General features: G+C 34.1%; 1 protein-coding gene across 3 annotated transcripts in view; it reads right to left on the bottom strand.

The window, feature by feature from the left end:
- TAB3 (TGF-beta activated kinase 1 (MAP3K7) binding protein 3) overlaps nucleotides 1-13,718 on the bottom strand; it is an 80,628-nt gene that overhangs the window by 24,602 nt on the left and 42,308 nt on the right. For all 3 annotated transcript variants that reach the window (XR_012488034.1, XM_074300857.1, XM_074300858.1), the window contains 2 exons: nucleotides 10,843-12,301; nucleotides 9,819-9,979 (listed from right to left, as the gene is read on the bottom strand). Coding sequence is in view for 2 of the 3 variants with exons in the window: in XM_074300857.1 (XP_074156958.1) it covers nucleotides 9,819-9,979; nucleotides 10,843-12,301 (1,620 nt within the window). In the remaining variant the exon portion in view is untranslated. The remainder of the gene's footprint in view (nucleotides 1-9,818; nucleotides 9,980-10,842; nucleotides 12,302-13,718) is intronic.

Genomic DNA, 13,718 nt, shown 5'->3' with positions numbered 1-13,718 from the left:
TCAGATCCATAACTGGAAAGAGGTTTTTTTTGTTTGTTTGTTTGTTTTCCCCCAATCTAAAGATCTACACTGAAAAAAAAAAAAAACAAGAGGATCAAGACTCCTCTTCTTTAATCTGAGATATACAATGATTGGTCAAATTTAGCATTAGTACAACTCTCTGGGAGAGATAAAGAACACAAACAATAAGCAAAGTTCAAAAATAACACAAAAAGGAAAGCATGCTAGATACTCCTTGGAAAATTATCAAAAATTTTTAATGTTCAACTTGCATTTCTTCAAGATAATCACAAAGACTTATCTTTTAACACTTCTAATATTTTAGGATTGTGGTCTAGCCCCAAATTTTTTCTTGGAAAAGCTTAAAAAGAATTTTAAAAATCAAGTAAGAGAGATAGAAGAAAAATTTGGAAAAGAAGCACAAAATTGACTGAAAAGAATATAAAATTTTTCTAAGAAAAGAAAATTGACATAACTACTTATCAGAGAATTGCCTCTCCCTTTCCTACATCTATGGGTATATGGAAGCAACATCTAAAATATAAATGTCTGTTAGATAACATTAGATAACAGGTTCACTAAGTTCACAATTTTTTTTAAGTGATGAATAAGTATTTGAGGAATCTAAATGGTGAAACTATTAACGTATAAGAGGACTTGTGCTGTAGTCTTGTAAAGATAAGAACATATCAGGAGAGTTCCTTAGGTATTAAGCAGAACATAGGAAGAAAAATGAATCTGTACTATCACTTATCAAAAGTAGTCTTTTAGGCAAAAGGAAATAAAAAGAATAGAAGGTCACTAAAAGCAATTCTCACTGAAGAAAAGTTGAAGTTTAGAAGAAAGTAAATGAATCAAGATAAAAATTAAGATGACATATTTTTAAATTGTATTTATATACAAATATATGCATACCCTCCTTCCCTTACTCAGCAATTTTTTGTAATAAACAATAAAAAAGAAAGATACATTTTTTTCAACTCTACTTTAGGAAAAGCTTGTTTTTTTCTAAATATGAAGCTCTCAATATTGTTTTTCATTCTGTTTTCTATTCTGTTATAGCTCTTCTTACTTCATTTTGCATCAGTTCATATAATTCATCCAATGCTTCTGAGTTTGTCTCTTTTTTAAAAAAAGTAATATTATATCACACTTAAACAGTGTGTGTGTGTATATTTATTTATTTGCTTGTTTATTTGCCCTTCCCCAATCCTAAACATTTACTTTGCTTTGCTAAAACAAAACCATTGCTATGACTATGATAGTGTATATGACAACTTTCTTTCTGTCCAACTTCTTCACAGTATAAATCTAATGATCGGATTTGGGGTCAAAGGGTATGAATATTTTAGTCACTTTTAGGGCATAATTCCAAATTCCTTTCCAGAATGGTTGAATTCATAGTCCCACAAACAACATATACTAGTATGAAGCAATTACTTTCAATAATTCAGGAGGAAAGTGATGACATAAATCTTCTAAAATAATACAAAGAACATCCTATTTGTCACTTAGTCAAGAGTGAATTATAAGGGAGGCTCAGGAGAGCAGAATTACACACACATAGACATCAACCAATTATGACTCTCGTAAAGGGGCCATCAAAACAACATCAGACCTGAAAGAAAATAAGACAACCAAAATTCCTAAATAGTTTGTCCCCTTTCACAGCATTTGAAGCAATAGGACACTTAACAGGAAACCAGGATAGGGAATGGAACTGTAATTTCATTGGCATATAGATGTCTCCCATGAATAAACTCCTAAAACCACTGCAGCAAAATTATTGCCAAGTAAAATTTCCCATCACTATTCATTTTTAGATGGGAGAAAATACCTGATGAGGATGCTGTTGAAGAGACTTGCTTATTTGTATATAGGATGGACTAGATCAAAGGTATCAAAATCAAGGTGTGAAAACCTTTAGTAAAGTTCAAACTAAATTTAAATGTAATTGGGAACCATTTAAAAAAATAAAAATGCAATTCAACATAGATAATGGTAACTTGTGGGTTCTAAATCAATATATTGCTCACAAGGATCCATTTCTTTTGAATTTGGTAACACTGAACTAGGACTCTTTCCAAATCTGAGACTTTATTATTCTATCATAATTTGAAGGCCCTAAATTTTTAAAGAATTTCTCTACTTCCTAACTCTCCAACAGCAGATAAAAGATGCAGTCACTTTCATGTTGTAAAATAAAATAAAAGGGAAAATTCCCCCTGAAATCACGCAATTATACCACAAACATTTACTAAAAACCTACAGCATATAAAGCATTATCCCAGGCACTGAAGAAAAGAAAAATCTAGATATGACTTAAACACTAAATACAAAAAAAAAAAAAAAAAAAAAAATTACATATCGTATAATGAGATCTGAAAAGGAAAGTGTTTATAGGAAACATCAGGGAGGGTTTATGAAGCAACTGTTATTTGAGATGAATTTTAAATTTGGGTAGGAATTCTGAAGATAAAGAAGAAAAAAGGAGAACATTTTTAAGTATAGGAACAACATGAGGAAAGATATCCAGCAGTCTGATTGAAGCAAGGAGTGAATATAATATAGGTTAGTATTAAAAGAAGATGAAGGCTTTGAACATCTAGTTGTATTTTTATCTATTTCAAAAGTCTGTCAGAAAATTCATTATTTATTAGTGAAATGTCCCAAGGATTTCCACATAGATTTGAATTCCACTAATTTGGAACATGTAAATTTGAAGCAGAACTACAATGACCTCCCAATGCTTCTCCAATGCTTACAGAAAACAGTCCAAACTCTTCAGTATAGTATTCAATACTGTCCACAATCCAGTACTACCAACTAATAATCCAGCAATAACTCCCAGTATTGCTACCACACAAACCATAAAATCTAGATTGAAATCATTCTTCACTTTTGGTTCTCTATATGCTCAAATCAAGGATCTACTGACAATCTTTATCCCTTCTCAGAATATCTGCCCTTATATTTTTTCTACCTATCTAAATTTTATCCACCATTCCAACTGGGTAAGTGCCACATCTCCTTAAGTGTTCCCAATGTCATTTATCTCCAGCTTCAAATCTCTACTTTGTTGTTGTTGTTGTTTTTTTAATAAAAAACTCATATCTAAAAATCATAAACTCCTTTCATTATTACATAATCTTTTCAGATAAGCATAGCTTATTATCTACAAAAACAAAACAAAAACCTCAGAAGAAAGAACAAATATCTTGAGTGCCTAGTTTGTATGTAATACTGTTTTAAATATTAAGGAGAAAGGTAAAAAAAAAAAAAAATTAAAAGGGATCCTGCCCTCAAGTAGCTTAGAAGACTTAATTTTTTTCCCTTTGTGCCTATAACAATACTATATATAGTAAACAATAGTTGAGTAAATGAGGAAAAAAATGAAGCAGAATGTTTAAATTAGTTAATAAACAAGCACCTTACACTAATATGTTAAGCAACAAGAATTATAATCAATCAACATTTATCAAGCACCTATAAATATGCCAAGTATTGTTCTAGGCATTGGGAAAGCACACCAAAAGTTAAATAAAACCTATTTTCAATGAGCCCATATATATATTTAGTATATACACATAATAAGTATAAAGATAATAAATATGAAATAGTTAAATACAAAAACATTTGGGAGGAAGGTTACCAACAGTTGGAGTCAAGAAAAGCTTCATGTGAGCCTGAACTGTTCCTTGAAGAGAGGGATTCTATTAGGTAGAATCCAGGAAGTAGAGCATCCAAATATAAGGGAAGAACAATGAAATGGCACAGAGACAGTAGACTAGCCTTCCTATGTAAGAGTCAGACAAAAAACTGAACTTGGCTCAACTGGTAAATGTGGTAAAAGTAGCAATATATATTTAAAAAAAAAAATCTGGAAAGATGGATTTGGGTCAGATTGTGAAGGGTTTTAAAAGTCAAAAAGAATAATTTATTTTTGATCCTGGAGACAAGAGATCCACTAGAGTTTACTAAGTAAGGGAGTAATATGGTCAGATCTGTATTTAAGAAAAATCCTTTTGGCAGCAAAGTGAAGAGTAAGACTGGAATAGGGGGTCACTTGAGATAAAAAAAAATATTTAAAAGGCTATTGAAATAATGCAGGTGATAAGGCAGTAGATAAGTAAATATTGAAAAGGATCCTGATACAAGATATATTGTGAAGGCAGAAATGTTAAGACCTGACAACTGATTTGGTAATCTGGTATAAAGGGTAAGGAAGAGTCTGAATTAATGCTGAGGTTACAAATTTGAATGACTGGAAAAATGGTGATACTTTCCAAAAAAGGGGGGGAAAGATTGAAAGAGGGGTATGTAGGGGAAAAGTTAAGGTTTTGTTTTAGATATGTTTTGCAGTATCTCCAACTGGACATGCAGTCCAAATTGTCCAATGAGCAAATGTCGATGATGGAACAGCAATGAGATAGGAGTAATCAGGATTGGACATATAGATCCATGAATCATTTGCATAGAGATAATAATTAAACTCTTGGGTGCTAACATGACCTAGGAGAATACAGAGAAAAAGACCATAGGACATTGTTGTAAGAATACCTGAAATTAGATGAAGTGAAATGAATGATGAATTAGAAAAGCTAAAAAGAACAGGTAGGAGACCTAAAAGAAAGTGATGTCATAAAAAGCCAGATAAAATACAATATACAAGGAGAAGGTAGTACCATAAGTTGCAAATAGGTCGTCAATGACTTAGAAAAGATCACCAGATCTGAAAATTAAAGATCAATGGTAACTTTGTTGAGAGCAATTTCAGTTAAGCAATGAAGTGGGTCAAAGTGCAACAAACCTGAAGAAAGAGGGGGAATAAAAGGAATGAGCATAAATACCTTTTTTCTAAAGAATATGACTGAGAAAGGGAAGAGATATAAGACAATAGTATATAGGACAATTTTGAGGGAACAATAAAATCTAGTGAATTTTTTTTTAAAGAATGGACATGTTTGAAAATAGTAGGAAAAAAATGTATGGATAAAAGTTGAAGACTAGAAGGAGTGAAGAATGACTCACTCGATACAGGAAGCAATGAGATCAAGTGCACATTTATACAGGTTGTCCACTTCATTGTTGGACTTCAGTAAAAGATAACAGCATAGAGGATAACATCAAAGGGTTTTGAGATGAAAAGAAAAAGAGGTAGGTTGTATAAAATAGCAATTTTTTCAGTAAAGTAAAAAGCAATTGTTGTCATTTGTGCATTGTTAACTTATAACCAATAATCCAAAATGGGTTAAACTGCATTTTTTTTGAAAAAAGAATTTAAAATAAAAATCATATTTGATTATATGTGTTATAGGCCAGAAATCTGTATTTGAAATAAGGATTCTTACAAGGTGCTAATTCAGTGGAACTGACAATACAATGGTTATCTAGTTTAGCATGGTGATTAATAGTTCTCTAGATCAGTATGATTGATTTACTCTTGCAACAAATAATGGTTCCCTAGGAATATAATGATTGGTTTAAACTCAATATACTGTAAATGATCTAATTATAAAGCATAAGCTGGGACAAACTTAGCCAGACATATTCATTCCATCTCATACAGACCTTGGTGGAAGGCTTTCTTCCTTCATTTTTCCACTGAAACCAAGACTCTAGAAGGCCTCCAAGAAAGCTAGCCAAGCCCCCAGGCAAGGAAACTAGACTTTGAAGGAGATAATAAAGAATTTTTACTTAATCCCTGGCTATTCTCATGGTGATTACTCAACTGAAGAAAAGGCTGCTCCAAAGACCTCCAGAAAACCAACTGGAACACTACATATTGGTGCCTGAACAGAGACTAAGGATTTAAATCCAGACTAACAGGATCCTGAGTTCAGTGGAAGTCTCTGTGACCCAGAAATCAGGGTGAGTACAAAAACACACATGAAGGAAACTTAGTTAAGGGCTAAACTAGTGTTTCAGCTGAAATGGGACAAATGTTTAGAAGGGAGTCTTCTCCACCACAAAGAAAATGTGTAAGAAAGTATGGTTAGACTGATTAAAAAAAAAAAGAAAAAAAAGAAAAAAAAAAAAGGTTTGATTGTAACTTAGGAGCAGATCACTGGACTTTTAGAAATATTACAGTACTCATCTCCTTGGTTCTTTAAGGAAGAAGAATTAGAGCCAGACAAGTGGAAATTAGTAGGAGAGCAATTAAGTGAATATTACAATGATAATGGTCCTGATTCAATTCCTAAAGAAACATTCTATACATAGAACTTAATACAATTGGCTTTATGAAATTACATAAGTATTAGAATTAGGAAAAAGAAGAAAGTGCAGGAGGAGGAGGATACCGACAAACTAGGTGAAAAGCATAAAGAATTAGACAAGAATGGAGTTAAGTACAAAGCTGATGAAATGAACCAGTGTGTGCTTCACAGCTGGAGCCATTAGGGTATTTCCCAACCCCTTAGCTACCCCACTCAATTAACCCTTCGTGGGTGGAAAGAGAAGGGGGAAAGGCAGTGACACAATCAGCACCACCTATGAAGCAGCCTATGAAAGATTACAAAAAGTACTAGTTAAAGCTAAAAAAGAGCAGGATATATTTGATTTAAAAATGAATGCATACCCTATTTTATTCAAGAGTTTGACTATTCAGGTCAAAAAAAGAAGATACACTCCTTTTGATCTGGAAATTATTAAAGATTTGAAAAAGGGTTGCACTCTTTATGGCGCTACATTTTCTTATATTAAAATGGTATTAAGAGAATTTGGCTTATGAAAGGTAATTGGAAACCTATAGCAAGGACATGTTTAGAACTTGGAAAATATTTATTGTGGCTTTCTGAATATAGTGAACTATGTAGAATACAAGCCCAACAAAATAGGCAAACTGGAGTTAATATACAAATCACCTTTATCAACTAGGCAGGTAAAGGTCAGTATGCAGACGCTTTAGCACAGATTAATTACCCTTTGATAGCATATGAGCAAATTGCTGCTTCTGCTATCAAAGCATAAGGTACTCTAACAGGAAGACAAGATAGAGGGGAAGAAGCCTTCACAAAAATAGAGCAAGGTCCAAATGAACCCTCTGCTGATTTTGTGGGACGTCTGCAAACAGCTGTCATACAAACGATTGGAGAAAATCCGCAACAGGCATAATGATCAAACAACTTGCTAGAGAAAATGCTAATGAGGTTTGTAGAAGAATTATTCTAGGACTACACAAGGATGCTCTTTTAGAGGAGATCATAAGATGTTGTGCCACATCGGGTACAAATGCCTTTTATACCCAGGCTATGATGCAGAACATGTGAAGACAGGTGGCAAGGGACTTCCAGAGAGACTCGTCACTGCTTTCAATGTGGGAAAATAGGGCATCTGAAAGCTCAATATTTGCATAGAGATAGAGTGAGAAGACAGGATGGGAGAAAAAGACCAAAAACCTATGTCCAAAATGCAACAGAGGCTTCCACTGGGCCTCAGAATGTAGATTGACCCAGGGAAACAAGTGGCAGGGCCCAGTTCCAAGACCTCAAACAAAAAACAAGTGGGGCATGATGGCAGCTGAGTTTACACTCAGAGAGTCTTTAAAAGTTCAATACTCTGATATGATCAATCAGCCAAAAAGTAATTCAATGGAAGAAAGGGATGACATGATCAATCAGCAGAGAAGCAATCAGATGGCAGAAAGGAATTACAATTGGGGAGAATACAGGCTTTTTAATCCAACAGAAGGGCAGTATTCAGTGCAAGCAGATCCAATGTAATTGCCAGGTGATGTGGAGAGATACAGAAAGTGGTGAATTGAAGGGATTAGATAGGTTAACTGCTTGGGGGAGAGGGCATACTTGTATCTCTACAGATGGAGAAGGAATCAGATGGGTGCCAATGAGCACCTTGAGAGAGAGAGAAAAATCTCACACTGTAAGAGCATGGCTGATAATGAGACTGTTGCAGAACTTTAAAACTCACAAGAATCATTGGATTCCCTAAGATGAAAAATTGTTGATAAGACTGTTGCAGAACTTCAAAACCAGCAGGAATTATTGGATTCCCTGAGACATGATAAGACTGATACAGGACTTCAAAATCTGTAGGAATCATTGGATTCCTTGACCCATGATGAGACTACTGCAGGACTTCAAAACTTGAAGGAATTACTGGATTTCCTGATACATGAAGTAATGGACAAAAAGAGTGGTTTTGGACTATTTCTAGGACTTATGGACATGTATATTTCCTCATGTTGATTCTCTTTTTTTTAATTACATCACTTCTAGCCTGTGCTATATTGCTATATGCTTGTGTAATGCCTCCCATGTTTATGGGAATTTATGTATACCTGTTTCAAGTGAAAACCTCCAGAAACCCACTAATCTGGTTTGATTCCCTATTTCTCTTTGGTGTTTTCATCTCCCTTCCTGAAATATCAAGAAGGGCAAGATCACCTCCTTTTATGGTGTTTTTACCCCTTTTTGAGGAGTCAGGGAAGGCGTGATCACCTCCTTTGTGGGGTTATCACCTCCCTGAGAAGTCAGGGAGGGCATGATCATCTATGTTCTAAAACAAAAGAAAGCGGGAGATGTTATGGGCCGGAACTCTGTATTTGAAACAAGGATTCTTACAAGGTGCTAACTCAGTGGAATTGAAAAGACAATGGTTATCTAGTTTAGCATGGTGATTAATAGTTCTTTAGTTCAGTATGACTGATTTATTGTTACAACAAATAATGGTTCCCTGGTGATATAATGATTGGGTTATACTCAGTATACTGTAAATTATGTAATTATAATAGAGCATGTAAGCTGGAACAAACTCAGCCAGACAGATTCATTCCATCTCACACCACCTTGGTGGTAGGCTCTCTTCCTTCATTTCTCCACTGAAACCAAGACTCCAGAAGGCCTCCAAGAAATCTAGCCCAGGCCCCAGGCAAGGAAACTAGACTTTGAAAGAGATAGATAATAAAGAATTTGAACTTTATCCCTGGCTATTCTCATGGTGATTACTCAACTGAAACAAGGCTTCTCCAAAGACTCCAGAAAACCAACTGGAACATTACATATATGCAGAAAACTGAAATCTTAATATTTAATAATGTAATTTAAGACAAAAAAATTAAGATATTAATTATAAGTACCTAAACTGACTCTCAAAAAAAAACCTGGCAAATTCTATTGACTTTTAAATTCTACCAAAGATTTACTAACAACTGAAAAAACGATTTATAAATTCAAGGCTGGGTGTGGCTTATATTTCAAATTTTTAAGAAAGCTTTCTGTTTTTATATAAATAAGGCCCTATACACAACTATATTACAACTGTTATTTTAAAACAATAAATCTGCTTGGATTTTTTAAAATAATGACTGAACTTGGAGTTTTTCTTACAAAATGCAATACTAAAATGATATATGCTTATGGAAATGCAAAGTTGCTTGAGGAAGGAAGGTCTCTCTTTTTTCTCTTTTAAAATTCCTTAAATTAAGACATATTATCTTGTACAAAGCTAGTGCTCAGAATACTCTTATTGATTAAAAAGAACTAATGATAGTAAAAAGCCTTAGTTCAAATAAATACTGATTAGTCATGAATTCAAAAGTAAACAAGCCATTAATTAAAGAATTTGCTAATATACTTTCTCTGAAAACACTAGTCTATTTTTTTATTTTTAATAATAATAAATATGTTAAAACATTTATAGTCTATTTCTGTTCTTATAAGTGGCCAAAAACGCTTCATGTTTTCTATTACAAACTGATCATCCCATACCTATTTTTAAAAACACACAGGCACATACAGGTATACACATATACAGACATACACACACATACATGCTTATATACACACACAATTACTTACAGTTGGGATTGCTGTATTACAGCTAACTCTTCTAAGTCGTCTCTGCATAAGATCATGCTCCATACCATTAACTTCAGCCTTCAATCTCTCTAGTTCTTCTTCCTCAAGTTTCAATTGTTTTGCTAACCTCTCCATCCTTGCTCGCTGATGTAATAGCAAGGCTATAGCATTACAAAGTCATTGTAAAGATTAACATTGAAATAGTCAATTGACAATTTCTATACAATACTAAAATATAAAGTTCAAACAATTGACTACATTATCTTCCAATTTTTTTTCCTAACTATTGTCACTGACCATTGTAATTTCTTTCTTGAAACGGTTAGGCAAAAAAAAAAAAAAATCATATGCATATTAAAGTAAGATTCAAACTATTTTTAATATTAGAACAGAGAGAATATTTTAAAGTTTATCAAAAATTATCCCTATTCCTATATTGAGGCATATTTTAGTTATAACTAATAATTAAAAAGGACATAAAAAAATAACAAAAATTACTTTTCTTAGAATTTGGTGAAAACCTGGTTCTTTCCCCTAGTCTCTAGGGTATCTTTAATTTAAAACATTGCTGCACAATCTGAGTTGATTTATATATCCCACTTATTTTAGAGGATCAAGAGCCACAATTCTGAAACCTTTCCATTGCTATTTTCATTTCTACTTATATTTATTATTCATCACTATTTTCTAAAATACTAATTCATGTTTCTTCATCATACTTTCACCAAATGTCTAACATATTTCTGTGAATCATTTGGTTTTTTTAATGTGTATCAAGTCAATATATTTTCTTACTATCTTCCATAAAATTATTTTTCCAATGTTGAAAACATTCTTTGTCTAGCCAGAAGCTGATAACCATCCAGTATAGGTAACATTAATACAATCTCAAAAAAACAAAACAAAAAAAACCCTTCTCAATGAAAATATCTGACATGAAGAAAGACTATTAGTTCTGTAAATAAAACACCACAGGGAAAAATCATCATAAAGACTAAATTTCAAGTAAATTAGGAAAACTTACCTTGAGTATAGGCATAATCATCAGATCCAGAACTACAACTTCTCTGATACTTATGGCTTCCTTTTTCTCCTCCCAATGCTGGTATCAATGAAATGGGCTGAATAGGTTCAGGTGCTCCAGAACGCTCTTCTTGGTCCACTAAATTTAAAAGATTTTCAGTTGTTGCTCGGCCTACTGTAATTTTGAAAACTGTCGTTGGGTTTGGTATTACCCGAGGAGATGGCGTAGGAGCACACGAAGGTCCAGTTGGTTGGGTGTATGTGATATACACTGGATTAACACTAAATGGAGGTTTGGGCTGATTCGACATTCCTCTTGAAGGAGAACTTGAAGGTGGAGTAGTGGCTGTGTATAATGGGTGTTGGTTCCGTTGAGATGGCTGATTACTTATTGGTGAAGGACTTCTATTAATTGTTGTCCCAGGTCTTTGAGGGGGCTCAACTGTAATTTCTATCTTCTTCATGGAACCTTTGGATAAGCTAGATGCACTGTAAGGGAGATAGGATATCGAATGACCTCCCTGTTTCTGATAGCTCGGAGGTGCTTGATACAGATGGGGTGGAGTAGTTGAAGGACTAGGTGGCATAAAGACATGTGAGCTCTGGTGGCCCAACTGAGGAGGTTGCACTTGATGCTGAGGAGAACCAAAAGGTGAAGGACACTGAGAAGTAGGTGGTGATCTATAAGCAGTTTGTGGGATCTGTGGCTGTTTGGGAGAATACTGAGAAGGCTGGTAGTTTTGCTGATGTGGATAAACAGGTAAAGGACGTGGATTATAATGTGGTATGGGGCCTTGTGGTGAGGACTGCCAGGGTGTATTCTGAGGAGTCTGTCTTCCTGATGAACTTTGAGATGTTTGCCTAATATATATAGAACTAGGAGACCCATAGAGATTGCTTGGAATTTGTGGAAGAATTTGTAAAGCTCTGGGAACAGTCTGTCCAGAGGAAAGATTTTGTGACACTGTAACAGTAATTGGATTTGTACTATAACGAGGTATGTGCATGTATGAGGGAGGTGGCTGTGGTGGTGGTGAAGGCCCTTGCATAGCAGATGTATTCATTCCTGTTGGCATGGAAGATGGCTGTTGAGGTGGCTGTGGAGGAGGAGTAGCTGCATTTCTATTCTGTTCATTCATAAAAAATGGGTTGTAGTTAGGAGAAGCAGCCACAACGGCTGGGGCCGAGTGTGGTTCTTGAACTAAACATATCAGCTGTTTACCTGGTGTATGTTGTGGATCAATATGACCATCACTTGAACTATGTACCAGTGTTCGACCACCATTAAGTTGAGCTCCATCTCCTGTATGGTAGTTACTAGGTGGATGTACACCCAGATTAATGTGCAAAAAGTGATTTCTATTCATCCTGTTGTCATCTGGACTCTGATACTCCATATACAAGTATTTGCTGCTTTCCTGTGAAAGGGCTCGACAGCAAGCTTCCAGGTTGTTGTTATTCTAAGAAGGGAGAAAATGGGCAAAGTTATATTGCTACACTAATGAAATATAATACTATAAATAATGTTAAGCTCAAGCAAAGCCTAACAGAGACATGGTAAAATATTTTTAGGCACAGAAAAGAGGATAATTTTAAATACTGAAAAGGGATTAAAAAAATATTTTTATTATTTCACACCTAGTTCACATTATTTTTCTAGCCCAAAGTAGGCAGTTAATAATGTCTGTTGATTAATACTTCAAAAGGGCAGTTTTATATATGATCTAAAAATATCCAATAAAATTTTCTCATAAAGTACTGATAAAATAAAATGTTGGTTGTTTAATAATATTGTATGTACAACAAAGTTAGCAGGCCTCATATTTCTGCCCACCAATAAGATTATAACTACCTCCTTAACAGTACAAGCCAAAAATCATGCCCTGGAGAAATTTATGCCTAGAGCTCTACTCTACTGATGGTGTCTCCAAAAATATCATGTCAGAAAAGTCCCAGCCAATCTTCAAGTTACTTCCTATCTCTCTTATAACAAAAGTCACTCTACTCAGATACCCTCTCCTCAACTTTGTCTCCCCCTTCAGTTCTGGAAGCAAGATCAAATAAACTTTGTTTTGCTCTGGATAAGATATGTATTATTCCTTATTGTCCCACTAACCATTCCTGTAATCATGTGAACTAAAATACCTCTCCTATAAAGACCATTCCACTATGTGTTAATTCCCCATTAAAATGCAAACTCTTTGAAGGCCAAGTACTTTTCCTTGCTTTTGTATTCATCATTTAACACTAAGCTCTGCACAGTCAGCACTTAAAATATATATTTTTTAATTTTCATTTATTCATTAAATGTCAGTTTAAAATAAAAACTGGGAAAATATCCTCCACTTTTGGCACAATGGTAGGAGCGAATGGCATTAATACAACATTTGAATTCAATAATTCAATTAATAGATCAACTCAACTTTGCTAAAATTTGATGAAGCACTGATAAAATATGGTAATCCACTCTTAAGTCGAATTGAGAACAATTCCAATGTGAACTTCCTAAATACTTAAAATTCAAAGTAGTTTTCACATTTCTTTTCCTCAGCTTTGCCATACACTTTATTCAAAAGAAAAAATTAAGTTAAACAAAGAAAACAACTTAAAACAAGTTTTTTAAAACAAGGGGACATATTTTCAACCAAGGAATTTAGGAGGGAAACACCAGAGCAAATAGAGCAAATAATCTGATTTGCTAAGGTTATTCAACAGAAGTCAAAATAAAAACTCAAGAAGGAAATGATTTTACTTCTGGAAAAACCAAAAGGGGACTAAAGTCTATGGACCCAAAGGCAGAAGCTAAGACTCTCAACTCCATCCCCCTAAACCCCCCAAAATGGAAGTTATCTGAAAAGATTCATAGACTAAAAGAGG

Source organism: Sminthopsis crassicaudata, chromosome 3 (genome assembly GCF_048593235.1).
Source record: "Sminthopsis crassicaudata isolate SCR6 chromosome 3, ASM4859323v1, whole genome shotgun sequence".
In the NCBI taxonomy this organism is placed as follows: Eukaryota; Metazoa; Chordata; class Mammalia; order Dasyuromorphia; family Dasyuridae; genus Sminthopsis; species Sminthopsis crassicaudata.
Note: the sequence above shows the minus strand (reverse complement) of the source record. Positions and strands in the feature narration are given on the sequence as shown.